The sequence below is a fragment of the Sminthopsis crassicaudata genome, chromosome 1, assembly GCF_048593235.1.
Source record: "Sminthopsis crassicaudata isolate SCR6 chromosome 1, ASM4859323v1, whole genome shotgun sequence".
Taxonomy (NCBI): domain Eukaryota; kingdom Metazoa; phylum Chordata; class Mammalia; order Dasyuromorphia; family Dasyuridae; genus Sminthopsis; species Sminthopsis crassicaudata.
In genome coordinates, this window is record NC_133617.1 from 162,290,875 (window position 1) to 162,311,763 (window position 20,889).

General features: G+C 36.0%; 1 protein-coding gene across 4 annotated transcripts in view; it reads left to right on the forward strand.

Annotated features, from left to right (window-relative positions):
* Positions 1 to 4,383: 4,383 nt before the first annotated feature.
* The window catches only part of RIPK1 (receptor interacting serine/threonine kinase 1), a 37,082-nt gene continuing 20,576 nt past the window's right edge, over positions 4,384 to 20,889 (forward strand). The window contains exons 1-5 of one of the 4 annotated variants that reach the window (XM_074270577.1): positions 4,504 to 4,694; positions 4,934 to 5,085; positions 15,258 to 15,318; positions 17,837 to 18,054; positions 19,748 to 19,901. In XM_074270577.1, the coding sequence (XP_074126678.1) occupies positions 17,846 to 18,054; positions 19,748 to 19,901 (363 nt within the window). In that variant the 5' untranslated portion in view covers positions 4,504 to 4,694; positions 4,934 to 5,085; positions 15,258 to 15,318; positions 17,837 to 17,845. Of the gene's footprint in view, positions 4,695 to 4,933; positions 5,086 to 15,257; positions 15,319 to 17,836; positions 18,055 to 19,747; positions 19,902 to 20,889 lie in introns of those variants that run through there. The other 3 variants (XM_074270587.1, XM_074270607.1, XM_074270596.1) reach the window with 3 other exon arrangements.

Here is a 20,889-nt window from a genome sequence, read left to right on the forward strand (position 1 = left end):
AGGGCACCAGAAATCACACTCACAAAACATTGGAAATTAATCAGGAATTATTGTTACGTTCTGATTGCTCCACTAACCAGCTATTCCTCCATCTTTCTGCTCCTCAGGCCTCCCTATTCCCTAAGACACAACAACATTGAAGAATATTACATAAACTAAATTATTAAAGCAATGGCAAGGTTTGAAGGGCTTTATTCCAATTTTGAAAGAAGTTATACTGTGGACAAAATCCTATCAAACAGTATCACATGCTACAGAAAAATCTTTTGTGAAAAGAAGTCAATTAATTTAGCAATTACCATTTTTGTCTTTAAGAAATTGTCACAGCTACCACAGTCTTCAGCAACCACAATCCTGATCATTCAGCAGCCATTGAGGCAAGATCCTTCACCAACAAGATTTTGACTCCCCAAAGGCTCAGAGATGGTTAGCATTTTTAGGAATAAAGTATTTTGTAATTAAGGCATGAGTCTTTTTTAGACATGATACTATTACACATTTAATAGACTACAGTATAATGTAGACAAAACTGTACTGGAAAACCAAAGAAATCATGTCACTGGTTTTATTGCAGTATTTCCTTTATTGCTGAACCAGTCATACCTCTGAGGTATGCTTGTAAGTTGGTTGTATTTCTGGAAATCATACTGATTGGTTAGGTGATTCTGGTCAGGTTATTTTATTTATTTTTTTTTTTTTTGCTTCTGATTTATTTATCTTTACAATGTGAACAGTCACAAGACCAGTGACTAGGTAATTGCCCACTACACTACATACCATTTGTCCTCTCTGATGTGAGGACAGCACTATGATGGCCTGTTTCTCAGAGAAGGGGCACTCTCTTCCAAGAGTGCTGAAACAGGAAGGATGAATCACACTTTGCAAAACTTATAGTAACAACAGTAGCTCTAATACTAGTCACTCTTGAAATTTTGCACTGAGAGTGAGCTAAGTCAGTGGACAGAGCATTAGACTTGGAGTCAGAGAGATCTGAGTTCAGTTGCAACCTTAGACACTTATTAACTGTGAAACATTAGGCAAATCTTTTAATTTCCCTCTCTGCCTTAGTTTCCCTGTCTGTCAGATGGGATAATAATGACACTGACTTCCCAGGGTTGTATGAGGATAAAACGGGATAATATTTGCAAAGTATTTTGCAAACCTTAACACATATTAATGCTAGCCATTGTTATTGAGTAGCTAGGTGATTCCATGAATAGAGCCCTGGGCCTAGAGTCAGGAAAACCTGAGTTCAAAATAAGCCTTACATACTAGCCGTGTGACCCTGAGCAAGTCACTTAACCTGTTTGTTCCAATCCACTGGAGAAGGAAATTACAAACCATATTAGTGTAAAACCACATGTACAGTACTGGTATGCTATAGTCCACAGAGTCACAGAGTTAGACATTACTGAACCATATTATTACTTGATGTTGTAGAGTATTGCCAAAATATATTTGATATATAGATATATACATATATGTATATGCATACAAACCCTATATAAATATACATATATACACAGATGAATGAATACACATATAAGCTATACATACATACATGTATACACACACACATAGCATCTTTGCTTTATGGTACTAATAACTGTGATTATGTATTATGCATTGTGTGTTGTAAATGGCATTAGACACATCCCTGGCCTTGCCACCTTCATCTGTAAAAGAAAGAAATTGGACCAAATATTATTTTCCAGCCTTATGACACAAATGACTTTCTATTCTATGACACATAGAATGTGTCATGAGTCTGGAAATGGCAATTGGATTATCTAGTAATTTATAGATTTAATACTAGAAAGGGCTTTAAAATTATAGATTTGGAGCTTGGTGGGGTCTCAATCAGAGGCTTCCATTTTACTATTAAAGAAAATGACACTCAAAGAGGGCAAAAGGTGAGAAGTAGAACTGGGATTAAAACCTAGATAGACTAAGTCCAAATCCAGAACTCTTTCCATGACTTAAGTAGCATTAAGATAAAATTAATTTTCAAGTTCTAAATAGTCATTACTAGATGAGGTACTTGTGAAAGGGCTTTGGAAAAAATTAATATTTACAGTTATCAAGGGATTTTAAGTCCTATGCATTAAGCCTTTCCTAGATCCAAGATTGTTTTTAAAACATTAATGGAGAAGATGTTCTGTTATTCTATGTGCTACGGATCAGAATTTATTTTTGTCTAATTATGGAAGTGGAACCTAGTTAGACTCAATATCTGTTGGATACAATAAAAGTGAAGTTTTCTTTTTTTTTACTCTATTATAGCTTAGCTTTACTATCCTCTCAAGTAAAATTTAACCATAATAAGAATTTTAAAACAAGCTTTTTTTCTCTCTTAATTATTATCCCCTAAGCGGAAATCCCAGGATCTGTTCTCCCCTTATTTACTTAAAAAATAAGACCCTCTTATTTGCCATAGGTGCCCTTATCATTTCATTTAGCACTACTTCATAAATGAGCCATGTGATGTTTTTATAGTTGGGAAAAGTCACATTCTTAAAACTAAGCTGTCTATTGCTAACGCTGGGCAAAGTTTATATATATATATATTATATATACACACACACACACACACACATATATATATATATATATATGTATATTACATGCTATTTTGCTCCTGTTAGAAGTCAGCACACTATACAAGTAGAAGAGAGATGATCTAATATGGTAATAGCTCATCCAGTAATTTTCAGTAATAGGATAACAGAACCAATCTCCATTCCTGTTCCCTTTGGCAAATAGACATGCTCAAAACTGATTCAGAATGTTAGAAAGGCAGGATTAGGTCCACATCATTGTCCCATAACAGAGAAGTGTGGCCCCCTCCAATGAGAATGAAATAACGTATAATATGGGATGTATTTCACCCTCAATGCTGAAGTCTCAACCATAGTTCTGCAGAAAGCAGAGAAGTGTGCCCTTAGGGACTTTACCTGAGGTCAGGGATAGATAGCTTAGGGAGATAAGTTTTCCCATTTACCAGAATAATACATGGCTCATTTATGAAGTTGGAAGTAAATGAAACAATATTTGCATCTATGGAAAATAAATAGGGCTTTGATTGTTTTTAAAGGAATTAAAGGAGCAATAGGTTCTAGGTTTTTAACTTAGTGGGAATAATTGAGAGAGGAAAGCACATAGTGCTTATTTTAAAATCCTAATTATGGTTTACTTTTACATAAGAGGGAAGTGAAGTATAATAGAGTTAAAAAAAAAAAAAAGAATTTCAACAAAAATGAAAAAAGAAGCCCTGTAATTTTTTTCTCACACGATTGTTTTTATTGTAGCCACCCGATATTTAGAGTAACTAGCTTCCACTTCCATTAAAAGATAAATTTCAGCACCGGAGCGGGTGCACACACACACCTTGAATAGACTCTAAAATGGACTGTGAAGTGGGCCCAGGACTGAACAAAAGGAGAAAGTATTTTAATAACCACAAACTCCCCTTGAAACAGAGATTAGTCATTAATGTTAATATTCTCACCATTAGAAGAACTAGCTGTTAACTCGTGCATTACCATTACAGTATTACATACAGTGAAATTCACATTTCTGTAATGTTTGACTTCTGACAATTTCAAAAACAAACAGAGTTCCAATAGCAGATTCAAAGTTATTTTTTCACTGACGTGGGGCGTTTGGAAAAAAGAGAAACTGGAGCAAGGCAGTGGAAGGGACGGTGCTTTGACAGCCCAAGTAGGGACAGGTGAGAAAAAGGCATTAGGGGGTCCAATATAGTTCCTGAATCCTTTGTTGTTATTGTTGTTGTTGAAACAATATATAAATGGCCAATTTATATAAATACAAATAAATAACCAATTTAAGGTTAGTTAAAATGCTTGTTCCAACTTTTGTGAGATTTGTAATGAAATCACTTGGAGCATCCAAGATTTTCACGGGCTTTTAAGGGGACCAGAGATAGTTTTATGAGGGATCGCAAACTCGGACAGGGAAGAATGCATCTTAATGTTCATTAACTTCCACCTGAAACTTAGTTTTTCCTGTTATTACTTTAAAACATTAATCTGAAAGGGGGGGGGTTCATATTCCTCATTAGATTACCAAAGTTTAAAACATTTAATTTGGACAAAAACCCACCTGTCGAATGTTCTGATATAAATGACATCTTTTTTTTTCTCTTACATATTAAGAGAATTTTGCTTTTTTTAAAGAAAGTGTCAAACAAAATTATTACCCACTAAGTTGAAAACCTAGTTTATTTGTAAAACAAACAAACAAACAAACAAAAACCTGTCGTACTGTCTGTGCGTCTTTACTTAGCACTACTTTTCTGTGTAGTGATACAGTATTGCTTTTCGCGAAGTAAATAAAATCGGCGCGGATAAGGCGGTAACCATTGGTGTTCCCAATATGTAAATGAGATACGTTTCCGTGAAATATTCCGCGGTCCGGTCCACTTTGGGCGGGGAGTTAGTCACTTGTCCCTCGGTATAAAAGTTGTAGCGGCTGAATGCGCGCAGGACCTCGGAAGCGCCTGGCACGTCCCTGCAGTTTCCCGGCTTTTTATCCTGCATTGTTGCCCATCCACACCGCAGTGCCCCCGCACTTAGTCCGTGCTCCCAGGTTCGGAAAGCTCCCCACAGCGTGTCACCTTTCCCCACCGCGCCTCCCCCGCTGTCACAGACTCGCCGGACCCTCGGAAAAGCCAGGTGAGCGGGGCGGGCTGGACGGGACGGGGAGCTCCAGAATCGGCCTTTGCTGGGGCCTCTCGGGGCCCCACATACCCTCCCTCTTTCTTTGGGAGCTTGCCCCCCCCTCCCTTTACTACTATTGCAGTCCCGGAGTTTATATGGGCGGGACTCGGGGGTCACTCCCAATCACTTCCTTCTCGCTCTGGGCTGGAGAGAGGTTTATTTTGACACGAAAAAGAAACTAACTTTTCCCCAAGTTGCGACTGCGCGGGTTCAGCCTGCCTTATGATTTTATTAATGGCGAGTTTCTCAGCAACATCTCGTGCCATTGCTGCCTTTCTGGGTCGGAGCGGGACTTTTCAGAGGCCTTTGGTCTTCAAACAGAAGGATTGACTCCACGACCCTCGAGGTGAGTTCTGCCTCGTTCCGGGAAGCCGGGGAAGCAGCGCTCCTGGGCCAGGTTAGGGTCTGGGTTCCCTGGGCAGGAGAGGCGGTTCGTGGGGCCGATCTAGTCGGGTCGGATGGAACCTCTTCCAGCGCTCCGGCGGCCGTGGACTTATGCTTGCCGGAGAAGATCTGAAAATGCCAGGTCCTCTTGTCTGACCGTCTCACACACACACACACACACACACACACACACACTCACACTCAGGAACGACTTGCAGTTCTGTTCGTCTGTCTCAGTCTCTGTGCCTGTGTCCGCCTGTATCCGTTTCTTCCTCTACATATGTGAGAATATATTGCTAAAATACAAACGTGTAGAGGAAAGAAGCTGTATTTGACTGAGCGAGCTGTCCACACCTGGGTATCCAAAAAGTGAATCGGACTGTAGGCGACACTCTAGTCCGAGATACTTCCTGTTGAGGAGGGGACTCTGTGTGGGTTGTAAGGATGGGTGTGGGCTGGGAAGGATAGAAGCTGGGTGCTGCCTCGTCTTCTGGGGAAGGTTGGGGTGGAGTAAGAGGGGAAGGAAAGTAGGTGCACAGAAGGTGTGGTCCAAGTAGTTCCTAAATGTTTAAGTCCCAGTTAGGCAAAAATAAAACGTTGCGATATGACCGACTTTTTCTTCTCTTACAAGTAGATATATTTTGCTTTTGGAAAGTGAGTTATTGCTTTTTTTTTTTTTTTTTTTTTTTTTTTTTTTTTTTCTATTTTGCAGCGCTTAGAAATGAGAGATAAATGAGTGTTTAAAGATCTGTTGGTTATCTTAATATATTGTGGCATTAGCAATAGAATTTCCACCCAGACTTTCACTTAGAATGTTTTATTCAACAAAAGTTATGGCAAGTTGTTATGAATCAAATTAGGATCTTGGCTCTGTTTGAGGCACACTGTTTTATAGACCACCATTCTTTCCCACTAAATGTTATTCTCCTTTACCAGTTGGAAAAACTAGAGCACAGAGCCATCAAATGAATTTCTGAATAGCTGGGTTGACCATGGGCAAGTCACTGTAACTGTTTCCAGTTAAGTTTCCTTATCTGCAAAATGGAGATACTGAGGGAAATGGGATTGCATCAGGGAAAGTGCTTGGTAAACTGTTAAGTGCCATGTGAATGTGAGCTATTATTTATTTACTATTTATTTCCCTAGCCTGGATTGAATAAACAGTTGGCCTTGAAACTAAAGGAAAACCTAAGTCCAAGTCCCTCCTCTGACACATACTATCTGTGTGACTTTGTACAATTCATTCCAAGATTCTCAGTTGGCTTTGATAAATACTTTTCCTCACCCTGAAGCTCCTATACCAAATAAGAAGTCTGATCCTTATCCCTATCTCTGTGTCCATATTGAGATGCAGGGATCAATGAAGCAATCAATAATCATGATAATAGCTGACAGTTATATAGAACTTATCGTGTACCAAGCACTGGTGCTAAATATTTTAGTTTTGATCTCATTTGATCCTGACAACAATTCTGAGAGATAAGTGCTAGTATCGGGGCAGCTAGGTGGCGCAGTGGATAGAGCACCAGCTTTGAATTCAGGAGGACCTGAGTTCAAATTTGGTCTCAGACACTTAACACTTCCTAGCTGTGTGACCCTGGGCAAGTCACTTAACCTCAGCCTCAGGGGAAAAAAAGATAAGTGCTAGTATTAATCGCATTTTACAGAAGAGAAAACTGAGGCAAATATGTAGTAAGTAACTTACTCAGGATCATAAAGCTAGTATGTGAGGCTGGATATGAACTCATTCAGTGCTCTATCATGAACCAAAACTTGAGAGTCAGAAGATCTAACTGTAATGTCTAGGCTCAACTACTTGTGATCTTGGACAATTTGTTTAATTTCTCTGATTTTTCTTATCTGTAAAATGAGGATCATACCTATTCCACAGAATTATCACAAGATTCAAATGAGATAATGTGTGTAAAAATATCTTATAATTACACACTGCTTTCCAATTATGTTATATTAAATAGTTTTGTGGCAGCGAGTCAGCACAGTGAATAGAGTACCGGGTCTGGGGCCAGAAGGACTCATCTTCTGAGTTCCAATCTGGCCTCAGAGACTTCCAGGCTGTGTGACTTTCGGTAAATCACTTCACCCTGTATGCCTTACCTACAAACTGAGCTAGAGAAGGAAAAGGCAAATCACTCCAGCATCTTTGCAAAAAAAAAAAAAACCCAAACAGGGTCACAAAGAATGAGAACAACAGAACAAGAGATTAATTAACAGGATCACAAAATCCAAATTGGAAGAAAACTTGGATGTCATCTAGACTCTAAATGTAGTATTTTCTGTAAAGCTCTTAATCTTCCTGGGTTTCAGTTTTAACATGGGTAAAATAAATAAAGACTGGATTCCCCTGGGGTGCTTTCAGTATCTAAATTTGGGGGCCTAGATTTTTGTTCTTGATCCTATTAGAGCCCCCATATTAAGAATCTTTTCTTATAACATTCCCAATTAGTTGTCTCTTGTAAGGACTTATTGTACTCTGTCAAGGCAGGTCATTCCACTTTGGGATAACACCAATTTTTTTTATTATTAATTTTTATAATTATAACATTTTCTTTGACAGTACATATGCATAGGTAAAAAAATTTTTTTTACAACATTATCCCTTGTACTCTCTTCTGTTCCGAGTTTTTCCCCTCCTTCCCTCCACCCCCTCCCCTAGATTTGCAGGCATTCCCATACATATTAAATATCTCATAGTATATCCTAGGTACAATATATATGTGCAGAACCGAATTTTGTTGTTGCTGTTGCAAAGGAAGGATTGTATTCGGAAGGTAAAAATAATCTGGGAAGAAAAACAAAACAAAACAAAACAAAAAAAACAATGCTCACAGTTTACACTCATTTCCCAGTGTTCCTTTTCTGGATGTAGCTGATTCTGTCCATCATTGATCAATTGGAATGGGATTAGCTCTTCTCTATGTTGAAGATATCCACTTCCATCAGCATACATCCTCATACAGTATCATTGTTGAAGTGTATAATGATCCTCTAGTTCTGCTCGTTTCACTCAGCATCAGTTGATGTAAGTCTCTCCAAGTCTCTCTGTATTCCTCCTGTTGGTCATTTCTTACAGAGCAATAATATTCCATAACCTTCATATACCATAATTTACCAACTATTCTCCAATTGATGGACATCCGTTCATCTTCCAGCTTTTAGCCACTATGAAAAGGGCTGCCACAAACATTTTGGCACATACAGGTCCCTTTCCCTTCTTTAGTAGTTCCTTGGGGTATAAGCCCAGTAGTAGTATGGCTGGGTCAAAGGGTATGCACATTTTGATAACTTTTTGGGCATAATTCCAGATTGCTCTCCAGAATGGTTGGATTCTTTCACAACTCCACCAACAATGCATCAGTGTCCCAGTTTTCCCTCATCCCCTCCAACATTCATCATTCTTTGTTCCTGTCATCTTAGCCAATCTGACAGGTGTGTAATGATATCTCAGAGTTGTCTTAATTTGCATTTCTCTGATCAATAGTGATTTGGAACACTTTCATATGAGTGGAAATAGTTTTAATTTCATCATCTGAAAATTGTCTGTTCATATCCTTTGACCATTTGTCAATTGGAGAATGACTTGATTTCTTATAAATTAAAGTCAATTCTCTGTTTGTTTTGGAGATGAGGACTTTATCAGAAACTTTAACTGTAAAAATGTTTTCCCAATTTGTTACTTCTCTTCTAATCTTGTTTGCATTGGTTTTGTTTATACAGAGGCTTTTTAATTTGATGTAATCAAAATTTTCTATTTTGTGATCAATAATGGTCTCTAGTTCTCCCTTGGACACAAACTCCTTCCTCCTCCACAAGTCTGAGAGGTAAACTATCCTATGTTCCTCTAATTTATTTATGATCTCATTCTTTATGCCTAAATCTTGGACCCATTTTGATCTTATCTTAATATGTGGTGTTAAATGTGGGTCCATGCCTAGTTTCTGCCATACTAATTTCCAGTTTTCCCAGCAGTTTTTGTCAAATAATGAATTCTTATCCCAAAAGTTGGGATCTTTGGGTTTGTCAAACACTAGATTGCTATTTTTATTCACTATCTTGCCCTGTGAACCTAACCTATGCCACTGATCAACTAGTCTATTTCTTAACCAATACCAAATGGTTTTGGGGGATAACACCAATGTTTAGGAAAGATTTTTTTTCTTTCTTACTTCCAGCCTAATTCTCTCTCTCTAGACTTTTGTATACATTATTCTTAGTTTTGACTTCTGGTATCCAATATCCAATCTCTTTTCTCCCTGGCTGCCTTTCAAAAACTTGAGAATGACCACACTCACTGCTATTAAGTTTTCTCTTCCCCAAACTAAACATCTTCAGCTTCTTTAATCAATATTCTTATACCATTATCTTCCCTTAGCCATTTAGTTGCCCTCCTTTTTCTAGCTTGAATCCCTTTTAAAATATTATCTACAATACAACGTATTACTCTATGATTGAAAACATAGTAGACTTCCCCTTCTCAAAGCTTCGTATTTCCTGAAATGTTCATCTCCCTGTAAAGTTTTCTATGATCATTTAAACCCAATTTTACCTATATGAAAATGCAGAGTATGGAAGAATATAATTTATCTTAGGCCCACTGAAATCTTCTCTAGGGATAGCCCTGAGTATTATGAACATAGCCAATACGAAAATATGATTGAATTTAGATGTCTTTACTTTTAATATTCCCCAGTTTATGGGAAAAAATGAAAGCAGTTTGGTAAAATTAAATGGAAATGTTTTGATAAAGTTCTAGGTACTACAAAGTAATATCTTTGTCACATGGTTCTAAACACTAAAATAATAATGTATTGGCTAAAGTTGCATCAAAGGACCCTTAATGTAAAACAGTTATTTGTCAAGTATGGATCAAAAAGTAGAATTAGGAACCTGACAAAAAGAGAGGCCCTTGAAGAATACAGGATAAGAATTTTTCTTAGAGTGGTAGCCTGGAGAAAAACCTGTTTTCAAAGTTTTTGCTTTGTCTTAGAATTTAAATAAGAGTCTTGGATACATACTAATAAAAACTTTGTTCAAAGTTTGCACCATATTGACACTGACTAGATCTTCCAGGCAAGGGCTTGTTGACAACTTTAGTTATAATTTTCTTGATGTATTGAGAATGAGGAAGAATTGCCTCACTATACAAGGGTAAGAGTAAAACTGAAAGTATAAAGAAATGAGGAATTCTAAAAGATTGAATATACAAAGATTTTCAGTGATTTTTCTATCCTGAATGATCTGTGGTTTTTTCCTTCCTGCTCCTCTCCTCCTTTACTCCTTTCCTTCCTTTGTATTTCTATCTCTCTCTCTTTCTTTTGATTTCATTCTCCATAATAAAATAATATCATTTTTGGTATGCAGAAATGACATTACTGATCTCCCATGAATTAAGCATGCATTTTTTCTTTATTTTCATTTTTGTTTTTAAATAGATTTTGTTGCTATTTTATTTTTATTTTTATAGTGCTTGTTTCCTTCTGTATTTCTCTACCCCTTTTTAGAAAGCTATCCATTATGAGAAATAATTTTTAAAAAAGAAAAACTTTTTTTTTAAGCAAAATCAATCAATACTTTTGGGGGAAAAAAATCTGGCATTGAATGCAGTGTTCCACAACCATGAATCTCTACCTCTTCAAAGAAATGGGCAGGGAGTAGATATTTTCTCATATTTTTCTCTGTGGTACCACGCTTGGTTGTTTTATAATTTCACATAATTCCACTTTGATTGTTTTGTGATCTTTGTTTTTTCATTTCATTCTTGCAATCTTTGTGTATACTGTTTTCCTGGTTCTGTAAAGCATGTTTTAATCATCTTTTAGGAAAAAGTGGTGAAAAACATTTACAGAAGTGGATACCCTTTTCTGTGGGCAGCTTAACTTCCCTTTGTAACAAATGGCAAGAATTTACAAAATATTTTGCTAGGATAATCTCTGGCTACCTGATAGCATAAATCTAACATACTACTTCAGGACAGAAACTATTTTAACTCATCATTATATCTTCCATTGTGTTTGAGATTGCAGAAAGTTGAAAACTGAAAGGAAAAAAAAAAAAGGTCCTGGCTCTCAGTAAACATTTAGGGAATGAATATACAAATCCTTATCTGCTACTGATTGAGCTAATTAACTCCCCTAAACCACTGCTTCCAAACTGGTGAGTTGCTATGTGCTGGTGCATACTATTTATCCCATATGAACATTTTTAAAGGTTACAGTAGTACATGAAATAGAATATTTTTGGTAGAATACTGTGTTTAGATGAGTGGTGGATTAAAATATTAAGCTATAGAACCGCCGCTATTTAGATCTTAATCTTTTCTACAGGCCCATACACAACTGTCAATTTCCTGTACATATAGTAGAAGTGATGTCACGTTGGCGTTCAGTCCTGAAGGAGTGGTTCTGAATTCATTTCAGTGGCATTCAGAGCTTGGTCTAGCATTCCCAATCTGTTTTAGGATGATCTGGGTTTCAGGTGCAAGTGCTTCTCAGTGGGTGTACCTCTTGAATTTCTACTTCTTTCCATTGGCAGTTAGGAAAACAAGGTCTAAGGTCAACCTCTAACATTCGCATACTGTCTGTGTGACTTCTCAGTGCTCTGTAAACAATTCTCAGAGATTATGAACTGGAGAGAAGGATGCTTACTTATACTGATAGAGAAAGACCCGTCATCTTGGAGCTCCCTAGTCCAATGAAAGCAGAGGTCCAGTCTGTATTTTTTTATTTATTTAGAGGAGGATAGTGGTTGATAGTAGATATCAAAATCTGCCTTCCATCTCTTAGATTCTCAAGGGTAGAAGAAAAGCCCCTATATGTATATGTCATATGATTTGCACATCTTAGAGTATATTTATTCTATTTTAGGGCATGGCAGCTTCTGACCCCAAGGAGCATTATATTTATAGAAGCAGGAATCTTTGCAAAAGTAGTATGTTTAAGACTTTTGAAGTTGACAATTCATTTCGTATTAACAAGAGAAAAGTTGCTTCTAGAGAGATACGCTACTGAAGTTTGGAGTTTGGAGTTATTATATAAAAGAAAGCAATCTAATCTAATTTCTAACTAGGTTGAGAACAGTAATCCTTTTAATAATATCATTCCTAGAAGGGTCATATTTATTACTCCATTTACAATCCCTGTGATTTCCCAGACTAAAACACCCTTGCCAGCCACCCCTCCTCTGAAAGTGTTGTCTTCTATTAGAATATAAACTCATAGGGCAGGGACAGTCTTCCTTGTTTGTATTTTAGACAGGTCTTGGCATTTAACAATTTTTTTTTCTTCTTTCCTTCCTTCCTTCATTTTATTCATTTATTTCTGCTTGTAGGAAGGAAATTATTTTTCATTTTTTCAGCCTTCTGTAACTCTAAGATCATATGCATGAATGTAACATTTTACTAATTTTGTTTCATTTGATAATCATTATCTCTTACAACAACCACGGAATACAGATAGTACAAATATTGTGGTTGATGCATGTTTAGATGAGTGGCCCAAAGTCAGTTAGCTAATAAGTGGCAGAAGTCACAGAAGAACCCTGACCATTTCACACTAATGTTCTATGCTCTTTGTTGTATCATGCTGCCACATTAATTTAAATCATAAAATTAGTATATCAAAGGGTCTTTGTTTAGTAATCTGGGGGCAAATTCACCATTTCTCAAAATTCTGGGAAACTCATCCAAGTCCTGTAAAGCAACAGTCATAAAGCAGAAGTTGAAATTAGGGGGCTAGATTTAGTGACTGTTTACTAAATTCTTTTTTTATTTTAAATTATTAATATGCAGTATTTTGTGGCATGTCTTTTCTTTAAAAAACTAGAAACTCATCTACAATAATATTTAAAAAATAATCTAAATGACTCGATTAGAAACAATTAACATAACTAAGATGCTACCTCACATCTATCAGATTGTGTAATATGACAAAAGGAAAATGACAAATATTGGAAGGGGGAGTGTGAAAAAAATTGGGACACTAATGTACTTCTAGTGATATTGTGAACTGATCCAACCATTCTGTAACTATGCCCAACAGATTATTGCTGTTGTTCAATAGTGCTTGACTCTTTCCGACTTCTTGGACAATACTGTCCATGGAGTGTCTTGGCCTAGATATTAGTGGTTCGCCATTTTCTTCTCCAGTGAAGTAAGGCAAACAGAAGTCAAGTGACTTTCCCAGGATCACACAGGTAGTGAGTGTCTAAAGCTAGATTTGAACTCAGGTCCTCCTGACTCCAGGACAAGCACTTATCCACTGAAATATTTAACTGCTCCCAAATGGTTGTATAACTCTGTATATTCTTTGACTTAGCCAATGCCACTAGTGGGTCTGTGTCCCAAAGAGATTTTTTTAAAAAGGGAAAGGATCTATATATACAAAAATATTTGTATTAGCTCTTTTTGTAGGGCTTAAGAATTGGAAATTGATGGGATACTCATCTTCCTCCTCTAACCTTCCTCCTCTAACTTAGCTCCGAGGTGGGCAAGGAATAGGCTAAGGTAATGGTAAGTTCTTTAGTCCCTGAGGTAGGGCTGAGATGGAGGAGGGGCACAAGGAAGAAAAGACCTTCCCCTGTGATATGCTGAAGTGGGAGAGAGTGCTGCTCTATTCTGGGTAGAGTTGTGGAATGCCAAATTGTTCTCTCCCTGGTTTTCCTAACTCAAATCTGGCAGTAAGCTGGGGAGACGGGGAAGGGATGCAGACAAGGTGGAGCAGCAATCACTCTGATATGGGAACCAGGATGACTTAGAAATTCCTGATTCCTTAAGGTAAATTTATCTCCATAGGTTCAGGCTACTAGGATAGGGACTAGATTCCTGGGCTTAAACAGAGTAGTTCTTTTTGCTTTTTAAAGGGTAAAGCTCTAAGCAGATAATATGTAGAGTTGGTGGGAGAAGATTTTAATAGCTTTGACCATCTCAGCCCCCCCCCCCCCATCAGCAGGGATGGTCATCTAGGAGTGGATACAATTCTCACGCAATCATAGCATAGTGTGGGTAAGTCTCTAGGATTAATAGTAGTAATAAGGTTAGTGAGACTTTTTAGTCAATAGATAAGACATCAGCTTTTCCCTTTCTCCAAATAACCTTTGAAAACATTTCTGACCTCTTCCTCTAGTTTTATTTGTTGGGCTTTTTTCCTTTCTCTCTCTCTTTTTTTTTTTTTTTTTTTTTTTTTTTTTTTTTTGTGGTTAGGAAGAGATTTGAATAGCATTTACAAATCTTTGAGGGAATTATTTGCTTTTTATTGCTCAGCTCTCTAGTAAATTTCTTTTTCCTGATTACTATCTAGAAAGGTAAGAGAGGGAAAGGACCTCACTGAAGATATATGACTTCACATCCTTGTGAAGAAGTGAGACACTATGAGACACTAATTCAGTTTGATCCACCAAGCATTTATTAAGCTCCCACTATTTGCCAGATACTGTTACAAGTACTAGAAATTAAAAAAAAAACAATAAAAGAAATAGTTCCTATCTTCAAAGAAAGAATTTAACATTCATTAACACATGATCCTGGTATTATTTAATGAATATGGATTCTGAAGGATTTCAAGTTTCCATGATTTTCAGAGTACATTAAGCAAAAGCACAAAGAAATGAGCAGAACCAAGAAAGTATACAGTATACAGTATACTTTCAGTATACAGCAATATTTTTTTAACAAGAAGTTTGAATGACTAAGTCATTTGGCTATTATGAATACTCAAATTAACTACAAATGGCATGTGAAAGAAGACACAATCTGCATCCAGGGAAAAAACTGATAAATAGAAGTATGTATAAAATAATTCTTATATAAACACATATTTATGTCTCATGGTGGGATAAGAGGAAGAAATAAAAGAAATTTACATTTTACACAAATTTACATATTTTATTCTACAATATAACTTTATATTTAACTTTGCATGATATAACTATCATATTTAAAAGAAATGGCAGGTTATACATAATATATTTGCAGTTTTATGTACAATCATTTATTCTACTATGTTACAGAAATGCTTAATTTATGAAATAAAATGAAATTTTTAAAGTAGAATTAATTAAAAATATTTAAAGCATACAGAAATGATTCACATACCATTTTTGTATTGTTATTCTCATTCATAGGTCTTGACATACAAAAAGAAAACTTTGTCTTAGCTGGTCTCTACAATTAAAAGTTTAGAATGTAAGTAACATTAGATGATCTACCAATATTCTTGGGATAGAGTTTGAGTATTGTGTGCAAATCTGGGAGGGTGGCCTCATATTCATAAAGTGGAAAGTATCTAGAGAAGGGCAGCCAGGATGGTAAAGGACATTGAGACCATGGGTGTGAGCATCTCTTTTTTTTCCCTAAATATTTCTATTTTACCAGTTACAGTTGTTTTTAAAACTTTGAGTTCCAATTCTCTCCCTTCCTTTCTACCCTTACTAAGAAGGCACATGTAAAGTTATGCAAAACATTTCCATGAAAGTCGTGTTGTGAAAGAAAACATAGATCTCCCCCCTCCAAAAATACAAACAAAACCTACAAGCAAAATAAAGTACAAAAAGAAAAAAAAGAATATAATATGCTTCAATCTGTATAAGACACAAGCAGTACTTTCTCTGGGTATAGATAGCATTTTTCATAAGTGTTTCAGAGTAGTGGTGGATCATTCATTGTATTGCTGAGAATAGCAGTCATTCACAGCTGACCATTCAATAATATCACTATTACTTTGTACATAATACATTGCACTTTGCTTGAGTTCATGGAAGAATTTCTGAGAGCATCCTGCTCATTATTTTCCATAGAACAATAACATTCCATCATAATCACATACCACAATTTATTCAGCCATGCTCCAATTGATAGGCATCCCTTAATATCCAATTCTTTGCCCTGAGAAGAGAACTTCCATAAATATTTTTGCACATATAAGTCTTTTTCCTTCCTTTGTTAAATCTCTTTTGGGATTCATGCCTAGTAATGGTATTGTTAGGTCAAAGGACATGTATAATTTTATAGCCTTTTGGCCATAGTTCACATATTTTGATCATTTGTCGATTGGGGAATGGCTCTTCTTATTATTATTATTTTTTAAATAAATTTGTCTTAGTTCCCTATACATTTGAGAAACAAGGTCTTCATCAGAAATGCAGTCCTTAGGAACTGGAGGAGCTAGCATGTAGAAGAGGACTCCCTCTTAGCTCCAGAAGGCAGAACTAGAATTCAGGGATGGAAGTTTCAGAGAGAAAGATTTCAAAGTGATTTGAGGAAAAACTTCTTAACTTTTAAATCTACCCCAAAATAGATTGGGCTGCCTTAGGAAATAGTGAGTTTTCCCCTGAATGTAGGCAAAAATTAGAAGACTGCCTGCTTGAGATAATATATGGTGGGGGAGATTCTTATTAAAACATGGGTTAGACAAAGTGATCTCTGAGGTGAAGATGGGAAATGTGTATTTATTTAGCTTCTAGTGTATGCCATCCCTTGTGTTAAATGTATGATATTTGTACAGCAGCCCAATCTGTTTTTACATATGGAGAATATGGAGAAAGTCAAAAGTATAAATCTAAATGATTAAAAAGAAGAACACAAAAGAAAATCTCTGAAAGTTGTTAGAACTAATTATTTGGGCTAGAGTATGTTCTTAAATATGTGAATAGTTATTATAAAGGTAGTTACCAATTTTTTTTTAATCACCTGCACTGAGAACAGAAGCAATTGGCTTAAAACAGAATGGAATATTTAAGTTGAATATAAGAAAGAATTTCTTTACCACAAGAATTGAGAAACTTCCTCTTCTTTTTAGAAATATTCTTAAAATCATATTTTTCCATCGTGGCTTTCACATTTTTCTAGTAATCAAAAGGCTATATTCAGAGTCAAGGAACCCTGGGTTGATAGCCAAGCTCAGATTATTCAAATTCTGCCTTCCTTGGAGTAAACCACTTAATATATCTGAGCTTCAGTTTTTTCACCTGTAAAATGGGAACACTGTCTTTTTGTGAGGAATAAATAAAATAGTATAGGTAAGATTTTTTTTTACAAACTTTAAAAAAAATGTCAGCTATTCTTGTTATTATTTTCACCATCAGCAATGAAAATATGGATAACCTAAAATGTGGCAATGGACCTAAAAGCACTTATTCATCTATTTTTTCCTCTTTGTTTATCTTACAAGAATCTCTCTGCAAAGAACAAAGTCAGAATATTTTAGATTAAAATACTTGTTTCTGTTTCCTTAATATAGCTTGATAAGAAGCAAAAAAGAGAAATAATAGCTAGCATTCATATAGCTAAGTAAGTAAGGCTCATCCAATGAACATCCTTTGATCATGGAATAAAACTTGATTACTCTAGGTCCAAAATTGTAAATTACTTATAAGATAACGATGTCACCTTTCAGTTCTTTTTCACTTATGATTATTATCCCATTTGAGTTCCCCCCTTCACAGATATGAGAGACTCAAACAAATCAGATCCCTGTTGGAACTCTCTTTTGAGTTTCTCATCCAGGAGGATTTGACCTTTGCCTGAAATACTTGGACAGTTTCCTATCACTCAAAGAAAATAAGTTAGAAAAACATTTTTAAAAGATGAAACTAGAGCCTCCTGTGGTTCAAAACAGCACAGGTAGTGTGAACATACACCTTTGAAAGTGGGTATTAAATATCACTATTGTAAACATAATGGTTTTTCTCTCCTTTCTTTGCAGGTTGGAATTATGGTAGAGAAAGAACTACATTTTCCAAAGGACTGTGCATCTAAAAGAGAAGCAGACATGTCTTTGAATGAGATGGAGATGAAAACTGATGATCTGTTAGAGAAGGAGCAAATAGACAGTGGAGGATTTGGGATGGTATCCTTGTGTTTTCATAGAAATCATGGGCTTGTCATTCTGAAAAATGTATATACCGGACCCAAGCGCACTGAGTAAGTTGGCACAATGAAAAAGTGTGTTAGTCAAATCAGGGTTTTAAGGAACAAAGATAAAGTATCATTTAGCTTGTCTAATTTTAGGGTTTATTGAAAGATGTTTAAGCTCATACAACAAGGATACAGGATGTATCCTGGTCTAGTTAGATTCCCATGTTTGTCTGGCCAATGAAAATAAAGTCACACACAGACTCAGGAAGTTTTATCTGTCTATATCATTGGTTCTCAAAATATGATCCAGAGAATCCTGGGAGTCTCTGATACCCTTTCAGAGGGTCTATAAATTCAAAATTAGTGTTTTTTTATTTTTAATACGGTAAATATATATAAATATAATCTATATAACAAAAACTCTTTGGAGAGATCCTTAAAATTTTTTAACAGCATAAAAATTATGAGAACAAAAGTTTGAGAACCACTGAATTCTAGACAATCACTAGATGGCCCATAGAGATTAGAGGTTCTATAGTTTTTTAATGAGGTTGGGGGAGGAGAGAGGAAATGGGATGAGGGGAATGAAACAGACAAACACAGAGGAAGAAATGAGAGAGAAAGACAACAGACAAAAAAAATGTGGGCGGGGGAGGAAGAGAGAGCCAGAGATGGTGGGGAAAAGACACAGGAGAGTGGAATAGCCACAGATAATGGAAATGGCAAAGATGAAGAGCCAATAAAGGAGATTGAAAAGGAACTAAATAAGAGAAAAATAACATAGCAAAGTCACAAAACCCCAGAACACAAAGTATTTAGGAGGTGAAGATGATCAACCTACTTTTCACAATTCTGATGAAAACCAAGTGAAGGTGCAAGACGACTATCTTAAAATACCCAAAAAAAAAAAAAAAAAAAAAAAAAAAAAGAAGAAGAAGGAGGAGGAGGAGGAGGAGGAGGAGGAGGAGAAATTCTTTCACTTGTATCCATTGGTAAGAGGTTTGGTGATCTAACACAGGGATTCAGAACCATTTTTGTGTCACAGACCTCTTTGGCAGTCTAGGAAAGTCTGATGGACTCTTTTTGAAGTATTTTTTTAATTGTAATTGAAAGAAATACTCATTTTTGTTAGAAGATATTAAAAATAAAGATATAGTTTTTCCCCCATCCAAGTTCATGAACTTTTTGAAATCTATTCATAGATCCCTAATGATCCATAAACTTTAGAGTAGGAATCCATGGTCTAACAGAGAGGAATTGTATGTGTGATGGGAGTTTAATAAAATTTTATTCTAGGACTTGATGTAGTTTTCCAAATAAGTTAATTACATGACTTCTCTTTCATATTCCTCATCTCATTCATTGGAGCCACAGGAGAAGAATTGTTTAATCCAAGGAATAACATTGAAAGTAGGTTTTCTCCTATCACCTTTTATATAATGGTTATAGAAGGTGTTTTCTCTGGCACTTGTCTAGACCAGCGCTTCTTAAAGTTTTTCTACTCACGACCCCTTTTTGCTTGAGAAATTTTTGTGTGACCCTGGGTATATAGGTATATAAATCAAATATTTACTGGTAATAAATCACAATTTTGTGACCCTCCCCCCACATTCAGTTATGAGACCCCATAAGGGGTCACAACCCACAGTTTAAGAAGCTGGGATGTAGAACAATATTGAGTTCCAGTTGATGACAGAGTTGTTACTCTGGGACACTAAAGCAGAACTTAACTCTCATTGGCATGTTTCTCCTCCAACAGCTATAATACTGCTCTACTTGAAGAAGGGAAGATCATGCACAGGCTGAAACATAATCGGGTAGTGAAGTTCCTAGGCTTTATTTTGGAAGATGGGAATTATTCTCTTGTAATGGAATATATGGAAAAGGGAAATCTAATGAAGGTGCTGAAGACAGTAAGTAAAGAGCTTCTTACACACATATTTTTGTAGATATTGTGGTTGAGCTTTTGTGATGATTTTCCATTATGGTCATTTTGGTAGCTTTTTTGCATGTAAATTGACCTAGAAATTTCTTAAGTTTGTTTTTTTTTTTTTTCCCTTAACAATAAAGTTTCCTCTATAGTATTTCAGAACTACAACTGCCTTTTAAAAGTACAAATATTTTGATTCACTTATGAAAAACCTTTCTGAAACTTTTTCTGACAATCCCAGCTCACAGTGAATAATCTTTCTCTCTTCAAAACTCCCATATCTGAGGTGGCTAGGTGACACAGTGGTTAGAGCACCAGCCCTGAAGTCAGGAGGACCTGAGTTCAAATGTGCCCTCAGACACTTAACACTTCCTAGCTGCGTGATCCTGGGCAAGTCACTTAACCCCAATTGCCTCAGCAAAAAAACCAACTCCCATATCATATATTACCCATGTTTTTCATTTGGTACTAAATTGTGTTGTTTGTTCCTTTTTAATGGGCATACACCTATCTGTCTAATTAAACTGTGAGCTCCTTGAGGGTAGACACTGTACCTCACTATCTAGTACAGAGTTCTCTATAACATAAGGACTCAGCAAATATTTATTAGGTTATTAATCATGTAAATCAATACTCTGAATCTTTCAACCATGTTTTCTTGGTGTGGATTTTCTCTCCATCAACAGAATACATAAACGCACTTCAATGTCTTATGTAATACCATAGCCAAAATTTTCATCACCTATTAGCTAACCTTAAGATGATAAGTTGTAGATGAACAGGGTAAAATAATAGTATAACAGATGTATCATAAGCTAAATGAAGGACCGTTTATTTTATGCTAAGTATATGGCCTTACTTGTTCTAATTGGATGGGATCAGTGTCAGAAAATATTGCCCCTTTTACCCTTCTCTGGTTTATATTTTTAAAGTAAAGTAAAGTAATTTTTTATGGTTTTTGTCTATCTTAG